Source organism: Embiotoca jacksoni, unplaced genomic scaffold, assembly GCF_022577435.1.
Source record: "Embiotoca jacksoni isolate LCO1_2020_lvr unplaced genomic scaffold, fEmbJac1.0.p SCAF_5, whole genome shotgun sequence".
NCBI lineage: Eukaryota > Metazoa > Chordata > Actinopteri > Embiotocidae > Embiotoca > Embiotoca jacksoni.
Window position 1 is genome coordinate 12,152,926 of NW_027185403.1, and position 15,767 is coordinate 12,168,692.

The 15,767-nt window shown below is 38.7% G+C and overlaps 2 protein-coding genes across 3 annotated transcripts; both read right to left on the reverse strand.

Moving 5' to 3' along the window:
• Positions 1-293: 293 nt before the first annotated feature.
• On the reverse strand, positions 294-5,842 carry LOC138211500 (cell adhesion molecule DSCAM-like). Of its 2 annotated transcripts, none has more exons than XM_069171441.1 (14): positions 5,655-5,837; positions 5,229-5,567; positions 4,871-4,999; positions 4,589-4,756; positions 4,405-4,475; positions 4,039-4,285; positions 3,875-3,949; positions 3,675-3,755; positions 3,089-3,217; positions 2,827-2,991; positions 2,410-2,462; positions 1,742-1,844; positions 1,626-1,656; positions 294-686 (listed from the first exon to the last, which is right to left on the reverse strand). In XM_069171441.1, the coding sequence occupies exons 1-14, from the start codon at positions 5,716-5,718 to the stop codon at positions 632-634; spliced, it is 1,710 nt and encodes a 569-aa protein (XP_069027542.1). In that variant the 5' UTR covers positions 5,719-5,837; the 3' UTR covers positions 294-631. The 2 variants fall into 2 exon arrangements, with proteins under 2 accessions (XP_069027542.1, XP_069027541.1); XM_069171440.1 differs by lacking the exon at positions 294-686 and adding an exon at positions 693-1,457 and having other exon boundaries at positions 5,655-5,842.
• A 1,769-nt stretch (positions 5,843-7,611) lies between these two features.
• LOC138211656 (hepatitis A virus cellular receptor 1 homolog) lies at positions 7,612-10,788 on the reverse strand. Its single transcript, XM_069171638.1, has 6 exons — positions 10,685-10,788; positions 10,181-10,519; positions 10,056-10,100; positions 9,819-9,898; positions 9,139-9,232; positions 7,612-8,991 (listed from the first exon to the last, which is right to left on the reverse strand). The coding sequence occupies exons 1-6, from the start codon at positions 10,725-10,727 to the stop codon at positions 8,906-8,908; spliced, it is 687 nt and encodes a 228-aa protein (XP_069027739.1). The 5' UTR covers positions 10,728-10,788; the 3' UTR covers positions 7,612-8,905.
• Between the last annotated feature and the right edge of the window lie 4,979 nt (positions 10,789-15,767).

Sequence of the window (15,767 nt, forward strand, 5' to 3'; positions counted from 1 at the left end):
ACTTTGGAAGTCAACGTCTTCTCACATTTTCATAACACTACAGAATTAAAAACTCTCAAAATACATTTTTTAAACAAGCTTACTAACTTCAATCAACTGCATCCTATTCTAAACCACAATAAAGTTAATTCATTAAACTCATTGCTGAGCTTTGCTCTGTTGTGTATTTTATCCTAAATTATTGATTTTATGTGATGTAAGGTGACCCTAGAATGACATGAAAGACACCATCAAAACAAAATATAATCATTATTGACACACAATGGTTTACTCGGTAAAATGAAGTGTAGATGAACAAACAACATAGAGATTTATTACCAAAAATAGACAACAGAAAAACTATAGTACCTTTCCATTGCAGATAATACCACACACAACAGATCACAACAGAGATTGGAAGCTGAAACCCAAACTACACCTCAGTGTTAGTGTGTTTAGTGAGTGTTCTCAAAGAAGAGGTCATTTTTTTCCTTTGGTTAGTTTCATTCATTTGGTTAGTTTTTTTCTGTTTCTTTCTTTAATGACAAAATAAACAAAATTATACAATCTTTGACAAATTTCATAAAATTCAGAACTGCTGCTTCTTTTTGAGTTTAACGGTCTTTCGGTTAAAGTGCAGAGTAACTCAGCTTTACAGCTCTTCTAATGACTCAGAGTCTCTGAAACGTATTCCATTGGGCAGCCACCTGCAGACAAATAAAAGTAATTGTTCAGTGCAGTAGAGGCACACAAGTGTCTTAAAAGTTCATTGTGTAGGATTTAACGTGCATTTTCCACACGCACTGGCCCATCACATTGCGTGAGCAGCGCTGTTTTGTTTCATCTTCTGCAACTTCATACGCTACCAGGAGTTTTGGAGTGTTTGACAAGTGAAGCATTTTGTCTGTCCGGTTTTTGTTTGTTTGGTAATTTTTTTCTTTGATTCTTTTTGCTTCTAGCAGGAAAATGTGTTAAGTGGTTTATTTTTTGCCTGTTTTTGGTTTATGGTTGTAATTTCCTATACTTTCCTACAAAGTTAATGCAGTTTTCTGTTGTACAGCTTTTACAGAAAACATTCATCCTTCTATTATTTAATAGCTATCATGCATTTTGTCCTACTTAAAAGATCAGAGGGGTAGAAGTTGATAAATTGATGAGATATATGATCAGAGTTCTGCACAGGGTGTTTTATTTTGAAAATCAACCAGCTGCTCTATGCTTTTCTTTTCAAACTTCCTGCTGAGCTGATCTGCTATGTGCAAATCGCAAATCACAATCTATCTGCAGCGTAGAAGAGTCCCAAGCTGCTTCTGGGTTGCTGCTGATGCACTGTCTCAGGTGGAATCACAAGCTCGGACGAGAATGGCAGAAATCAGCTTCAGTTTTCCGTGTCGGGGCCGAAACGCAATGCAGCTGGATTCGGTGGAAAGTTGACTTCAGTAGAATCTTTCAGCCCCAAAGGGATCCAAACACTGGTCCTGGAGAGGGCCATTCAGCAGATTTCATGAAGATTTCACATGCGTGGAAGGGTTAGGGGACGGGAGCTCAATTGATTTCAATCCTAATTACCAGATGCCACTAAATTCTACACACTGCTCCTTTATTCTCCATAAAAAAAAAATGTGCCAAGTAATGCAAACACTCACATGTGCAGGTTGCCTTTTTTCTGTTTTAATCCTGCGAAGAGAGAATGAAAAGAACAAATTAATGAGGGAAATTTCGTCAGGTTTCTGTAAGAAGCAATGCTCCCGGGCATACTCACGTCGAAGTTGCCATGTGGTTACTATGGCAACAATCAACACAACCAGCACCACCGGAACAATGATGGCAGCCAGGTGACCACTTTGACTGTCCTCAACAGTCACCTAGCAGAGAAGATTAACATGTAAGGTTAAAGTGTGCCTGACCTATGGCATTGAGTTAATATGGGCTCTTTTGGACCGAACTGTTCTGAAAGAAAGTACCTACAGGGGAACTTCCAAGAACTACAAACCTTCAAGGACTTTTTGTACTTGCATTTGCACCACCAATAGGAACTTTAACATGACATAAGCCAGCAGTTGGCAACGTCTTATCTGCACAACATAGAACAACAACAACGATCTATTTACAGGGTTAGCAACAACATGCATATCACGAGTACCTTTTTACCTGTACTGTAAAAATATGCATACTGTATGTATGTAAAAAAAAAAAAAAAAAGTCCCTTAACTGGTTCTCAGTGCCTGCATTGAGACAGAAAAAATGGGGAATACTTCCTCCCACAGTTGTTAGAAACAGTGGTCCAAAAGTGTCTAATATCGACTGTAAAATCAAAACAATGAACTCCAAGAGGTTAAAGCTCTGTTGGGTTTGTCATTATAAGTGAATATTAGACATGTGATGTAAATACTCAGATTGTTATCATTTCAGTCCTAGTTTGATACTTACAACACTATTAGTATCTGTTGATATGGTGGTAATGGGAAGTTCCCTCTGATGACCTGTCAGACACACCACACAGGAAAGCAGTCAGGAAGAAGTTTCAAAAGTGTTGCTTCTCACAAAACTGCTAAGTACGCAGAAACAGTTCGCCTAATAAAAGACCGGAACTGAGAAGTAGTCCGGCTTCCTGTTGTTTAAGTAACTGTGACTGAGTTTTAACAAAAATGTAGTACATGTATATATTGTTGGGCTGCCTGACAGAGTGTAAATAACAGCCACTGCTTCTGCTATTACAGAAAAGAGTTGTTAATGAACCAAAGCATGTTGGTAACAATAATGTGAAAGAGTTAAGTCCGGTTCTGCCTGATTAACTACAGTAACGTACAACTGAGACAGCGAAAATTATAATAAAAACAACAATACCTGCTTCTCCGGTGGTGATCGTGAGGATGTTGCTGGCTCTACTGGTGGCCTGACTGTTTTTGGAAAACATGCGGATGTTGTATGTTGAGGGATTGATTTCAATTATTGTGGCCTCTGTCTGGTTGGGGCCGAAGTCCACAACAGTTTTTGTGTAATCCCATGAGGCTGTGGGGAAAAAATATTTTACATTATGTTACCAAATGCCACGGTTGTATTAACACAGATGCAAAGGTTGAATTATTCAATTGAGGTCTTCTCTTACCGTTTGCTGCTTTGTACTCCAAGAAGTAGCCGGTGATGGGGCTGTAACCTTCAAATCCAGCAGTCCAAAGAAGGGAAATTGTGTTGTCTTTCACCTCCTTTAGCTCAACTACCGGGGGATCGGGGGCCACTAGGAGGCACACATCGGTGACGTTTAGCAAAGACAACCTTGGGTTTGGCTTTTGTTTTGCTCAGTTTACTTTTGTGGTTTTGAACGTGATTCGTCGGCAGAAACACTGTGATCGGGAGCTGCAAATAGTGGCTCGCCTATGGGACACTAAAGTACACCATTTGATCTAACTTCCATAATATGTGAGACACAGCTGGAAGCCCTCATTCAAATAAAACAAATTTCAATGTAATACTGCAAATCTAAAACAAAGCAGGTCTAAAGTAGTTAAATATCAGTGAAGCCATTCTTACAGTTTGCTGATGTCTTCTTGTCAGATGTTTGTGATTTAAGTCAGATTTTACTGGATGGAAATCATTATCATTTTACATGGTGTTTGGTTAATGTTCCTTTATTAGAGCTTAAACCATTCATGAAAAACTACAAACTCCATATAAATATATAAAATATGAAGTACCTGGGGTGATTATTGTTGTGCCTTGTTCCCACACTGTGCTCACAGAAAAAAACTCAACTGTCGAAGTTGAAGTTGTGAGAGCTGAGAGCAGAGAGAGAGAGAAAAAAAAGAAGTCATACTCCAGTCATAATCAATTGATTTATAGTGTATGGTTTTCAAGAAATAATTCAGGAAAGTTTCAGTAGCCCAATAACACACACCTGGGGTTGAGTATTGTGTCCTCATTGTGGCAGCAGTGGAAGAAGACATACCAGTTGCTGTTGTTGTTTCATAAACTTTGAAAAAACAAAACAAAAGAAATTAAATCAAAATGATGATTAAATTCATGTTTTTGATCATAATTTTCTCATATTTCCTGACCTACCCTCATCTGGAGTGGAGCAGAGAGGTGCAGTTGAGGCAGGTCCTATTCCTCCATTTGTTTTGGCCTGTATTATCACGCCGTACTCGGTAGAAGGCTTTAGGTTCTTTAGGACGACACTCTCTACCTCATGTGTGGCCGTCAGACTTAAGTGCTGCCACCGTTTAAACTGTTTGCCTGCAGGGTCAAACTCTCTGTAGCTAATGCTGTAACTCCGCAGCACACCGTTTCTGAGCTCAGCCCTCGGAGGCTGTAAGAGAAAACAACCACTCCATCTATGTCCAGTCACCGGGCCTGGATAAAAAGGATGCTGCGTAGAGCATATTGTTAAATGTGTCCGCAAATAAAGTTTCAAAATTGTGACTTTACCTTCCAGGTAACTTCGATACTGTGAGAACTGAGGGCCACAAGCTGCATATCCAAAGGAGGACCCTCTGGAGCTGCACAGAAAACACATTTGAAAATGTGGATTTTTTTGTTTGTTTGTTTGTTTGTTTTTTTGTTTTCTATAATAATAATTCTGCCTTAATGAATAAATAATGTCTAAATCTACCTGCTTCTTTTGTTGTGACAGTCAGAACATTGCTGCTTTCACTCATTCCCAGACTGTTGATAACGTACATCCGAAGGTTGTAGGTCTTGGATGGACGCAAATCCACCAAAGTCACCTGAGTCAGATCAGCATTTGACACTTCGGTTACAACTGCAGTATCCCAGGGTGCTGTGCAACAGGAAGATAAGATCTACATGGTAAATTAAATGTATTTCAAAAAGTAGAATTGGCTGCCTAGTATCTATAATCTGAGGATTACTGGAGTAGTTTCCTTCTGCTTACCCTGTTTATTTTTTAGATGAATCCTGTAGGCTGTGATGGGCCTGCCGCCATCAAACACAGGAGTCCAGTGAACAGTGACCATCCTTTCCTTCACCTCTCTTGTGTCTATCTTCAGGGGATTAGGGCGCACTAAAAATTAAGAAAAACATAGTACAAGGCTGTAAAGTGCTGAAACATCAGGATCAATATCGATCAATGATTTTCCAGGTAAAAATCAGAAATCGCCAAAATCATTTTATTTGTTATGTAATTTTGTCAAGTCTAACGTCCTTGTTCTAGCTGCTGGAATGTGAGAATTTTCAGACATGACTTCATAAAAGCACTTTTTATCTTTATAATGTATCTTTGCTGGTCTCACCTGCATTTACTGTCAGAGTCAGCTGACGTTTGAGATCATTGAACCAGCCCGGTATGTCCACACGACAGCCGTACGTCCCTGAGTCGCTCTCCACAACCTGCCTGATGGTCAGCGACACATCACCCTCACCAAGATTACCCAGGAGCTGGTAGCGCTCTGACAGTCTGCTGATCACAGATGCCCCGTCCGACCTGATCACCTCATTGCCACAGCCTCTGTTGGGTATGGCCCCGCGGCCCCAGCACATTGAAAGCCTGCCTTGTTTACGAGCATCATAGTTGCATATTAAAGTAACATCTGTCCCCACTGTGGCTATCAGGGCCTCTGCAGACATACAACCTGAAAAGGCAATGCAAGATTTCTGGTAAAACAAAATAGTCAATGGTTAGTAAATGAAAATGCAAATCATCTACATGACTGTCTTACCAAGCCATAGATAAAAGAAAAGAATGCAACACAAAGAAAGGTGTATGCTGCCCGAAATACTCATTTTACAGCTCTGTTTCCAAGTCAATGGAAGGATTAGTTCGACTGCTCAACCACACTGAACCAACCACAGTCCGGTTTCTGCGTTGAAATCTTTTCACATCACATGACACCGCCCTTGATATGCTCGCACAAACAACTTCTGCAACCAGAAGACGGATGCAGAAAAGAGCCGTTTCCTTTTCTGTGGTTTTTGTTCCTTCTACCAAAATGAAACAATGTTCCTCCTGGCACATTGTTTCATTTTGATGATTAGACAGAGACACAACCAAGGTTATAAACATGCCACCTTGTTTGTTCTCAGTTCCTGTTGTGGTGGTAGAGATAGAAAGATATTATTAAGCTGAATTCATCTTTTCTTCTGGGAGTAAGAAAGTGACAGAGCAGCTTTGCATCTATAGAAATTCTGCAGTTGTGAAAGTGAGCACACGCCAAAGAAAATAATTTGGTCCAAAATATTTGATACCTCTTAACGTTAATTACAATTTTTATTATCAGCATGTGAGCAAAAACACAAGGTGGTTTTAAATACCACACACCTTTATTTATCCAACCACTATACATATTGTGTCCTCAAATATAACACAGATGAAAATAGAAAGTCCGGTTTACTCGAGGGTCATGGACTTTTGTATGTTTCTTAGACTGCTGAGTAAACATATCGGTCTGCTGAATGTTTAGTAACCGAGCACAGAACTTCCTCTGTAATAGCTCCTCATGAAACATGTGGTTGGAATAAGCTTACAACAACAACATCTCAAAATACAAAGAGTAGATTTCTTATATTATTGTAATTACTTGTGGGATTCAAAGCAGACAAACACATTATTTCCCCGTTTGTCACTATAAGTTACAATGTAACAGATATTTATACACCATCACACCTGTCTGATGAGTTTAGCACCACATGAAATCCAAATCCAGAGGGATTTATGAAACACTTATTATTAACTGAACTCATACGGGAATTTCTATGATGATATGCACATGCGCACCAGTGTACCAACACAAATAGAGACAGCAGCGCTGAAGAAAATTACATACAAGGGAAACAATAAAAAAAACATGCTGACTTGCAACAATTTATATTATTTTATCACACAGCTTCATTGAGAATATTTCCCTCAATGATTCATTAAAAAGATGCCTTCACTGATTATTTTAATTAAAATTAGAAAAAACTTTGACTGTTTATTTCCAGACACTGTTGAAAAATACAATGTCCGGTTCACTGAGGGGCATTGGACTTTTGCAAATTTCTTAGAGTGCAGAGTAAACACTTTGGATCTGTTGGATGTTCAGTGACCCAGCAAAGAACGTCCTCTTTGATCTTCCCAAAATGTGTGGTTAGTTCAACAAACTATTACAATAATTCAAATACGAATTTGTAAATATTTTGATCCTGCATCATAATTGTAAGATTCAAAGCAGGATGTTTTATAAGCTTAGTATTTGCAGAAAAAGGTAACTGAATACAGGCAGCATGTCTCACACCAAGAAGGTTCTGGGTTTGAACCTCAGCCGGGGCTTTTCTGTGTGCAGTTTTCATGTTCTCCCTGTGCTAGCGTGGGTTTTCTTCGGGCTCTCTGACTTCCTCTCACGGTCCAAAAACATGAGTGCTACATTAATTGGTGATTCTAAATTGTTTGAAGGTGTGAATGTGAGCGTGAGTGATTGCCTGTCTTTCTATGTTGGCACTGTGATGGACTGGCGACCAGGATACACCCCACCTTCACCCACAGTCAGCTGGGATAGGCTGACTTTGGGGTCCCTGGGATCCGTAGATAATGGCTGGATGGCTATTACACCTATTACGTGTAGTTAAGCACTAAATCAAAGGATATTAAGTAGGATGAGGTAAAGATAAATTCATTATTGTTAGCAATGAAAGTACAAACGTTTTTTTTTTAATTACACGCGACAAGGATACTTACAAAAACAAAAAATAAAACTTTGAAGGATAGAGTTACATACATCAGCAGTAATTTTGCGTGTAAATTTGACACCTTTCAGATGATTTTCTCACATCAGTCATGAATGTAAAGTTGCTGTAAACAAGGCAAAGCCTCTCTGAGACACAAAAGATGTATTCACCTCTGATTTTTTTTTTAATTTTATTTTTTATAGAAAAAATACACACACTTACATACACTTAACAAAACACATAACCAATATAACCCAACACATGTCTTTCACCTAGAGAGGGTTCAGTGTGTCATCAGGGCAGTTTATTTGATCGTAAAATTGCTACAAATGTGGTGAAAATGTAATTTATTTAACCATGTCCAAAGTGTGTTATTATTTAATTTACTCGTTATTAGTCATTGTATTTTCATATACAGTAGAGAGGTACATGTACATATCTTGCTTTCCCTCCTTTAAATCCAATTCTCACCCCTGTAATGCATTATTCACATTGATAGGTATTCTGATTATGTTCAGTAGGTCCAGTAGATGGCTCCATAGCATCACCTCCATAAATTTAAAACATCCGCAAGCTTTTCTGAACAAGCACAGAAAATTAAAGCAAATTAATCTGTGTTGGAGCAAAATTAATCATTACCTTATATATGTAATAACCTACGTGCTATTTTTATTATTCTCTGTAACTTTCCAGCTGACCTCCAGCACTTCTATTTGTGTACGAGGTGCTTGCTTAGCTATGTCCAGTGAAGAGGAACATATTCCAATCTTGGGGTGGAAGATGTTCTTGTGCTCTGTTTTGACTACATTTTCCCTATAAATGTGTGGCTGTATCTGTACGTTTTGTCAGACTCATCATGTACACTCTGTGTGCATTAGCCTGTCCTTTCAGCTGAAAAAGATTGACTCTGTGATTCTCTGATATTCTTTGAGTCTTTGATATTCTTACGTTATCTTGTATTATTAAATTGAAAAGGATATTTCATTTTATCTTTGTTTATTTCTCACGTGGAAATACATACTTGCCACGACAATCTGCAGAATATTTTTGTATCTTCTGATGCACATTTACCCTTTTCAGAGAATGGCGGGATGCTATAAGCTGCTTTAGTGAGGATATAGGTCATTTTTGTTCTCTTGTTGATAGGAGTTCAAAGCAAAAGCCAAGAAGAGGGAGAGATTCAACACATGACTGGCAGCCACTTCTGCAGCCAGAAATTCCAAATAGAAACCCGTGTCTTTTGTTTTCCTGTTTTTTTTTACCATCATTAGATCATTGGGACACTTTCGTAAATATTCTCAGCAGCTGAGGTGTTGAGATGTTGACGTGTTCCCCTCGACAGAAACACCCTCCCTAGTTTGAAGAAATGCAAACATTATTTTCAGTCTTAAAAAGGGAAGCCCACTCTGTGGCTTCAGATGATAAATAGACGCCCACTGTTAATGTAAAATTAATTTGGATGGCAGATGAGTCACAAACTATAATCCATTCCATACTTACAGAAAATAAAGGCGAAGATTACGATTATGGGGAAGCAGAAAATAGCTGCCATTCTGCCAATGTTCCCCATTCTCCAGAAGCCTTTGAATTTTTCCTGCAATGAAAAATGAACTGGGTCAACTGTGATTGGCACATAGTTTTAAATACGTGCCATAAATAATTAACATAATTTGATACATTAAATAGTATATTGAAAAATGTTATAATCTTTGTGCTATTTCTCACTTCTAGCTTTAACCCACAACCACACACGTGCAGTTGAATTTACATTTTTCAACAAAATAAGATGTGAAAGACACATGCTTATAATTTTGTATATTTTTATGATTCTAATTATGACTCACATTCCGCTGCATCAAAATGTTCCGGAAATATAATTACCTAAATATTGGATAAGAATAAATTTAAAAAAAATTGTATCAGAGCTGTGCCTTTGTGACATCTCCCCCTTCTTGTTGTTTAATGACTAATTGCAAAACCAATCTTGTCCAGAGTCGGGCGGCCTATTGTTATTCATAGTTTGCAAAAAACAATAAGACATTCATTTTTACTAAATCATTTTAAATTGTGATTTTAGTCACCGAAGAGTCCTCCTGTCCTGTAAAAGGTTTAATTATCTGCATAAATTTTGTGTTTTGAATATATAATGCTTCTTCATTTTTAAAAGAACAGTTCCATACCTCAGTTGTTGTACTTTGAAACATGTCCAGTATTGGTTCACTAACTTCCACATTTTTAGGGGTGGATGTTGTCAGTAATTCTGTAAGAAGTTCAACTGTCAGTTAGTACGATCCATAAAATGAAGTTTATGCTATAATTTTTTTTTTTTTTAAATAATGTTTTATTTCAAATGAAAGAGCTGCTTAAAGACTTTCAGATTTGGAAAATGATTTTGATTGTTATCTCTTTTGTCCCACCAGCAGAAAGTGTGCAGATCTCGGTATCAGTTTGTCCGACTGGAGCTGACAAAAACAAAATACTTCAATTGGCTCAACTGAAAAACATCACAGACTTCATGATCATCTGCTTGCTTGAGCATTACCTTCCTCCATAATCAGTTGTGTGTTGACCTTGTGGTCATTGAACCACCCGGGTAACTCAACCCTGCAGCCGTACACACCGGCATCACTCCTCTGAGCGTTCATGATGGTCAGGGACAACTCTCCATCTGTCACCCGACCCAGCAGCTGGTACCTAGAAGATTGCCTGAAAAGCACATCCCCACCCTGGGAGGAGAGGATTGTGTTGGAGCATTTGGACCGGGGCACCTTCCCTTGTCCCCAACAGAAACTCAGGATGCCGTGAGTTTGGGTGTCATACCCGCAGGGCAAAGAGACATTGTGCCCGATGAGGCCAATGACTGTGACGGTGCCGGATGACACTGTGAGAGGACAGCAGTGATTTGCATTAAACTGGATGATACAGATTACATTTATGATTCTGATATGAATCCCTCAACTGCACCTACACTCCTCGACACATACCCTTCCACCAACAAGCACACTACAAATAGCAGGAAACAAAAAAGCACAACCGATCGACTTACTGTGGATCAGGATCGAGAGGAAAAAATAAGATAGACCACGCATGTGTGTAGGCTATTGTATAACAATGTCCTGAAGTGAGGATAAAATAAATGTCTCCCCCACACACACTGCAGGGCAGATGCTATCATACACTGAAGGCTTAACTTCCCTTTTTTTTCCTTAAATCAGGAAGGAAATCAATACTAGTCTTGTCTACTTTCAGACTTGAGTTCTGATGTGCAATGAGCCCCCTGGGAAAAGAATCTGTCTCATCTGCTGCTATAAACCACGTCGGAGTTTATCATCGTGAATATAAACCTCAGCTGTAACACAATAAGTCAAAATATTCTACTCTGGAAAACATGCAATCCTTTATTTATCCAGTATGGGAAGTTTTAATTACCAGAAGCTGATAACACACACTTCAAAAGGAAATGTTACAATTGAGTAAGTGTTATATCTGACACAAGCAGTTTCTGAAGAAACCTACCTTTCTCATTTATTCATATCTTGTCAGGTCACTCAAATTTAGCTAAGTCAGTGTTGTGGTTCAGGGCATTTGAAATTGTTTTTCGCTGACCCTGCAAGAGAAGTCCTTAGCCTGATTTTTTCTTTAAAAAGATTCTGTAAGATTCATTACAGTCACTTAATGCATCAACATCTGCCTTGTTTCTGGAGTTTTAATTTAAAGCAGAGTCAAACTGTCCACTCTCCAAAATGTCCTCTTAATCAAGTGCTTAAGATAACTGTCTTGCCTGTCCTTCATGACTAAAAACAACTCAATTTAACAAATTTAATTTGGTTTAAAATCATTTTCAAAGTGACTAATTAACCTTGAATCATTAATTTATTCCGCACCGATTATACTGTTGAGACTATTGTTGAGATTGTTGGTTTTTTTGTTTGTTTTACGCAGCTCAAGAGACTTGGTGTAATTTCGAAGAAGCTTTTTAGTGTCATTTTCATTTCTGTTTTATTCTACTTCCACAAAGGAACATTGACTAATATGGATAATTAATCAATCAATATTTGGCAGCACTAATAAAATTCATCGTTGAGGGTTCCAGTTAGGACGTACGTTGTATATGTGCATGTGTTATGTGCATACATGTTAAAAACTCATTGTTACGTGATAGTTACTAATGCAAAGGAGGCGTCATTGTGTGTGTATATGACGACACCAGTCTAAGAAAAATATTGTCTTTGCCAATCATTATCTGGCCTGCACTCACCTCTGATAGGCCTGTCTCCACCTCCACTTGTCAACACTGTCAGCCACCACCGAACTGTTCAAGTGCTCCATAGATCACTGTCCTCCCACTACAATGTCCTGTGCTTTGTCATCTATAACAGCTGTGAATCAGCTCTCAGATTCTTTCTGTGTTAGGACAAAACATAACGAAACAGAGACTTTTCAATGGACACAAACGTGGTGAGAGAATCTAAAGCAACACTGTCTCTGAAAAATTACATTTTTCGACAACTAAATTAAGGAAAAGTGGAAAGGGGAGAAACATTAGCAGACATGTGAGTAATATGGTAACAAACAACCTCTGTCTTTCTGATTTTCTCTACTTAAAGTGACAACAGCATTAATAAACCGTTTCATGTTTAAGCACTCACAGCAGGTTAAGGTTAGGGAAATATCTTGGTCTAATTTAACACAGAAAACTTCAGACTCAACATGTGCATTTAAATTTAATCAAAACCAATCGTTCTCTACATTTAATTATAGTACGTACTTTTACTGCCTGACTTGAAGCAGAGTTTGGATCCAGAGGCCCAGTTTCTGCTGTGAGTCAAGCGTTTTGTTTGCCCACCATCCACCTCCATTACCTCCTGCCGACTCTGATACAGTTCATAAATGTAGCGCTTCATTAACTTAAGAAAAAAAGTAGACAATCCTGGATGGAAAGCAGTTTCTGTGTGGTCATAAAACAGTTATTTCAATCAAGTCTCTCTCTATGATAATATCGTTTTACATATACATTATGTTAGAAACTAAAGTCATGCTATGTGCACACTCAACTGGGACTATAACACCAATGATCTCTCCATGGAGGATTCCTGTTTCCGCTCATTTCATGTTGGAGTTCAGCTCGGACCCACTGTCAATCAGTTGTACAGATAACGGTTTAAAAATGGCATTTAGAGAAGAGAAACTGGTCTCAGGCCTAAGTGCTAGCACTAAAAAAAAAAAAAATCTACGGCTGGGCAACTTTTGCTGATGTCTGATAAAACCCAGAACAAACAAAAAAGAAGTGAGACTACAGGGGTCAGAGTCGGTGTCGTTTTTAGGAGTCATTAAGGAGGTTGGGAACTGCTGCGGTCAGCTCCATTTACCAAAACACAGAGAGGACAAAGAAAAATGTGGAAACATAAATCAACTTCATTCTTTGTCAATTTGAGGTTTCCTAAAGTGATCCATCACAGCTGGTGGATGAGAGGATGCATCGATTTGCAATATTGCTGACACCAATACGTTACGTTTGGAGAAAACATGCTGATCTGTCAAACAGCTCCTTGGTCCATCAGATGACCTCGACCGCAGAAGGCAATATGGCTATGTGGGGTCTCTGATGCTAATGTGTATGTGTCCTATAGGAAAAGGTCTGTTAAATGACCATCACTAATGGAAAAGCCCATATTGTATATGAGAGAGTTTACAAAGTTAAATATTTGGACTCAAAACAATACAGAGAGATGGGTTGCCTTGTGAGGTGCAGTAAAAGTCAGCTCCCAGGGTGACATGTATTTATTCATTTATTCAACATTGCGATGCCCTGATGAAGACCTCGTGGTCACAATGCTGAACAAATATTTAGGATTGACAGTTTGTACGTGACTGCTGCTGTCCTCTAATGACAGCTTGTTTTTGCTTTCACTTTGTCAAAACAGTCAGTCAGATAAGGTAAAAAAAAAAAAAAAACACCACTTGGCCATTTTCCTGTTATTAAGCAGAGACCCCTTTGCCGCCATGAAGGTGGATTTATAGCAGTGCAAGCATATAGGTGACAAAGTTCCAGTTGCTGCCATAAATATGTCCAGAGCAAAGGAGAAAGCAGGTGATATTGTTACAAAGCCACAAAGTCTGCATGGGGGAGAGGTCAAAGCGGATGTATGGGTCAAGAAAACACTGTAGTTGTTTTTTTAAAACATGACCATGTGACCAAAGTACTTTTGTGTCAGACAAAAGACAGTTATGAGATCATATTTCTTACACTAACAATCAAAAATCTAATTTGCAAGTGAAAACATCCTGACAATAATCGTCTGTGGTGCAAACAAATAATCAGTTATAGTTTTGTTGGTTTCGGTCTCAGACTTGAGAAGTTTGCTTATAAAGCCTCACAAAAATGATTTATTGAAAGCTGAATTGGACATAAACAATAACTAGCTAGCAAAGAGCCCAGAGCAGAGGTCTTCAACAGGGGGTCTGCGACCCCTAGGGGGTCCGCGGAGGTACTGCAGGGGGTCCGTGAAGTTTTTGGTTGATTAGACCATTTTTTATTTTATACTACAAATTGAAACGTCTTTAAATACACATTAACATGAATTCAACATATTGTAGCGAATGGATAAATGGAGGCAGAAGATGTTATCTTTCAGTCAGAAATGCACACATTCAGCGACACACAGGAACTCTCTCAAGCTGGACACCGGTTCACTCACAGCGCGAGACTAGCCTGGATCTGTCCCTCCAAGCCTCCTGCACTCCTCCAGCTTAATATAAAACACAATTTTATACAATATATATAGTACAGGGTCCCTGCTCCATCTCTCTATTAGTTTGGGGGTCCTTGGCCTGAAAAGGGTTGAAGACCCCTGGTCTAGAGGATGAAATGTTGTCTTTAAACTTTGGCTTCAACAAAAGCCATCCGCTAAGCCATTGATTTAAAAACAAGATAAACATTGACAACATAAAATACAAAGTAACAGAAACCATCACCAAGTGTAAATTGTGCTACTATACATTTAGAAGCATTGCAATAAAAACAAAGAGCAATAAATTGCAGACTTATCTCCATGTAGCTCAGCTTGCAGTCCTGTCCTGTCGAGTGTTTGCAGTCGGAGTGAGGGAATTGTGTAAAAATTCGTTCAAAACGGTCTTTTATGCCTCAATAAAAAAAAGACACAAAAATAACTTCATACACCACAGCATTTCCCAAAGTTTAACCAAGTGTTTACTGCTAAAAAAAAAAAAAACATGACCACAAAGCTACTTTAACAAAGCAGTACATTTAAATTTTCAACCACAATGTTTACCTAAATGTTATTTTTGTGCATAAACCACACAAATCTTAACCACAGCAATATCAGTGCTTTTTGATAGTTTCTATAGGCACAGACAAATGACACCATACTGTCGATAGTAGTATCAGATCATTAATAAACTAAATAGCATGGACAAGTTACATATGACTCGTTGGCTCTTGCTGCTGCATGCCTCCTCCACAACGTAACAACGTAGGCTGCTGCAGCTACTGAAACATAACATGGAGCCAACAAGAACTGCTACTTGTCAGCCTCAACTGCTGGTTTGTCCCACAAGTTTCCGTTGCTGGTAGGCATTGTTGATAAAGAAGCTTACAACCGACAAGTTGATGAAAAACTCAGCAGTCTTGTCCATTTCAGTAACGTGCATCGAAGCTCTCTCTTCAGCAAACCGCCCGAATATTACTCACAGCTTCACTCTTCACTGTGATAATAGTCTGGAAACCCTGTTCGCATTAACGTTTGCGCTGCCACTTTCAATGGTGGGCCAATCAGCAACCAGTGAGGGCATGCTGAAGTCAAGCGTTTCTAAATGTAGTTCCAACATAGTAGTCTGTGGGTAATACCAGGCTACTACAAAACCTCTACTCACCATGATCACCACGCTTTATCACAGTAAAATATACAACGGCTATATGCACAGCAACGTCTCATTCTTGGTAATGACACAAATTTCTTTTGTTTATACCACAATGTGAATAAACAGTGTGTCTTTAGGAAAAGATTTTTAAAAGCATGATAAAGAAAGTATGTTCAACATGTCTGGTGTTGTTGTAGTATTACCAAACCTTAAGTGCGAGGTGGGACATGCATTAACAGCTTTAAACA

Bases quoted from the DNA above. Each gene is read 5' to 3' on its own strand.
- LOC138211500 (XM_069171440.1), bottom strand. From the start codon at position 5,718: ATGAGTATTTCGGGCAGCATACACCTTTCTTTGTGTTGCATTCTTTTC. The intron at 5,568-5,654 runs GTAAGACAGTCA...TTGCCTTTTCAG, and splicing joins TTTCTTTTATCTATGGCTTG to GTTGTATGTCTGCAGAGGCC. The intron at 1,458-1,625 runs GTGAGTGTTTGC...GGCCCTCTCCAG, and splicing joins AAAAAAGGCAACCTGCACAT to GACCAGTGTTTGGATCCCTT.
- LOC138211656 (XM_069171638.1), bottom strand. From the start codon at position 10,727: ATGCGTGGTCTATCTTATTTTTTCCTCTCGATCCTGATCCACA. The intron at 10,101-10,180 runs GTAATGCTCAAG...TGTTTTTGTCAG, and splicing joins ACAACTGATTATGGAGGAAG to CTCCAGTCGGACAAACTGAT. The intron at 8,992-9,138 runs GTAAGTATGGAA...TCTTCAAACTAG, and splicing joins AATCTTCGCCTTTATTTTCT to GGAGGGTGTTTCTGTCGAGG.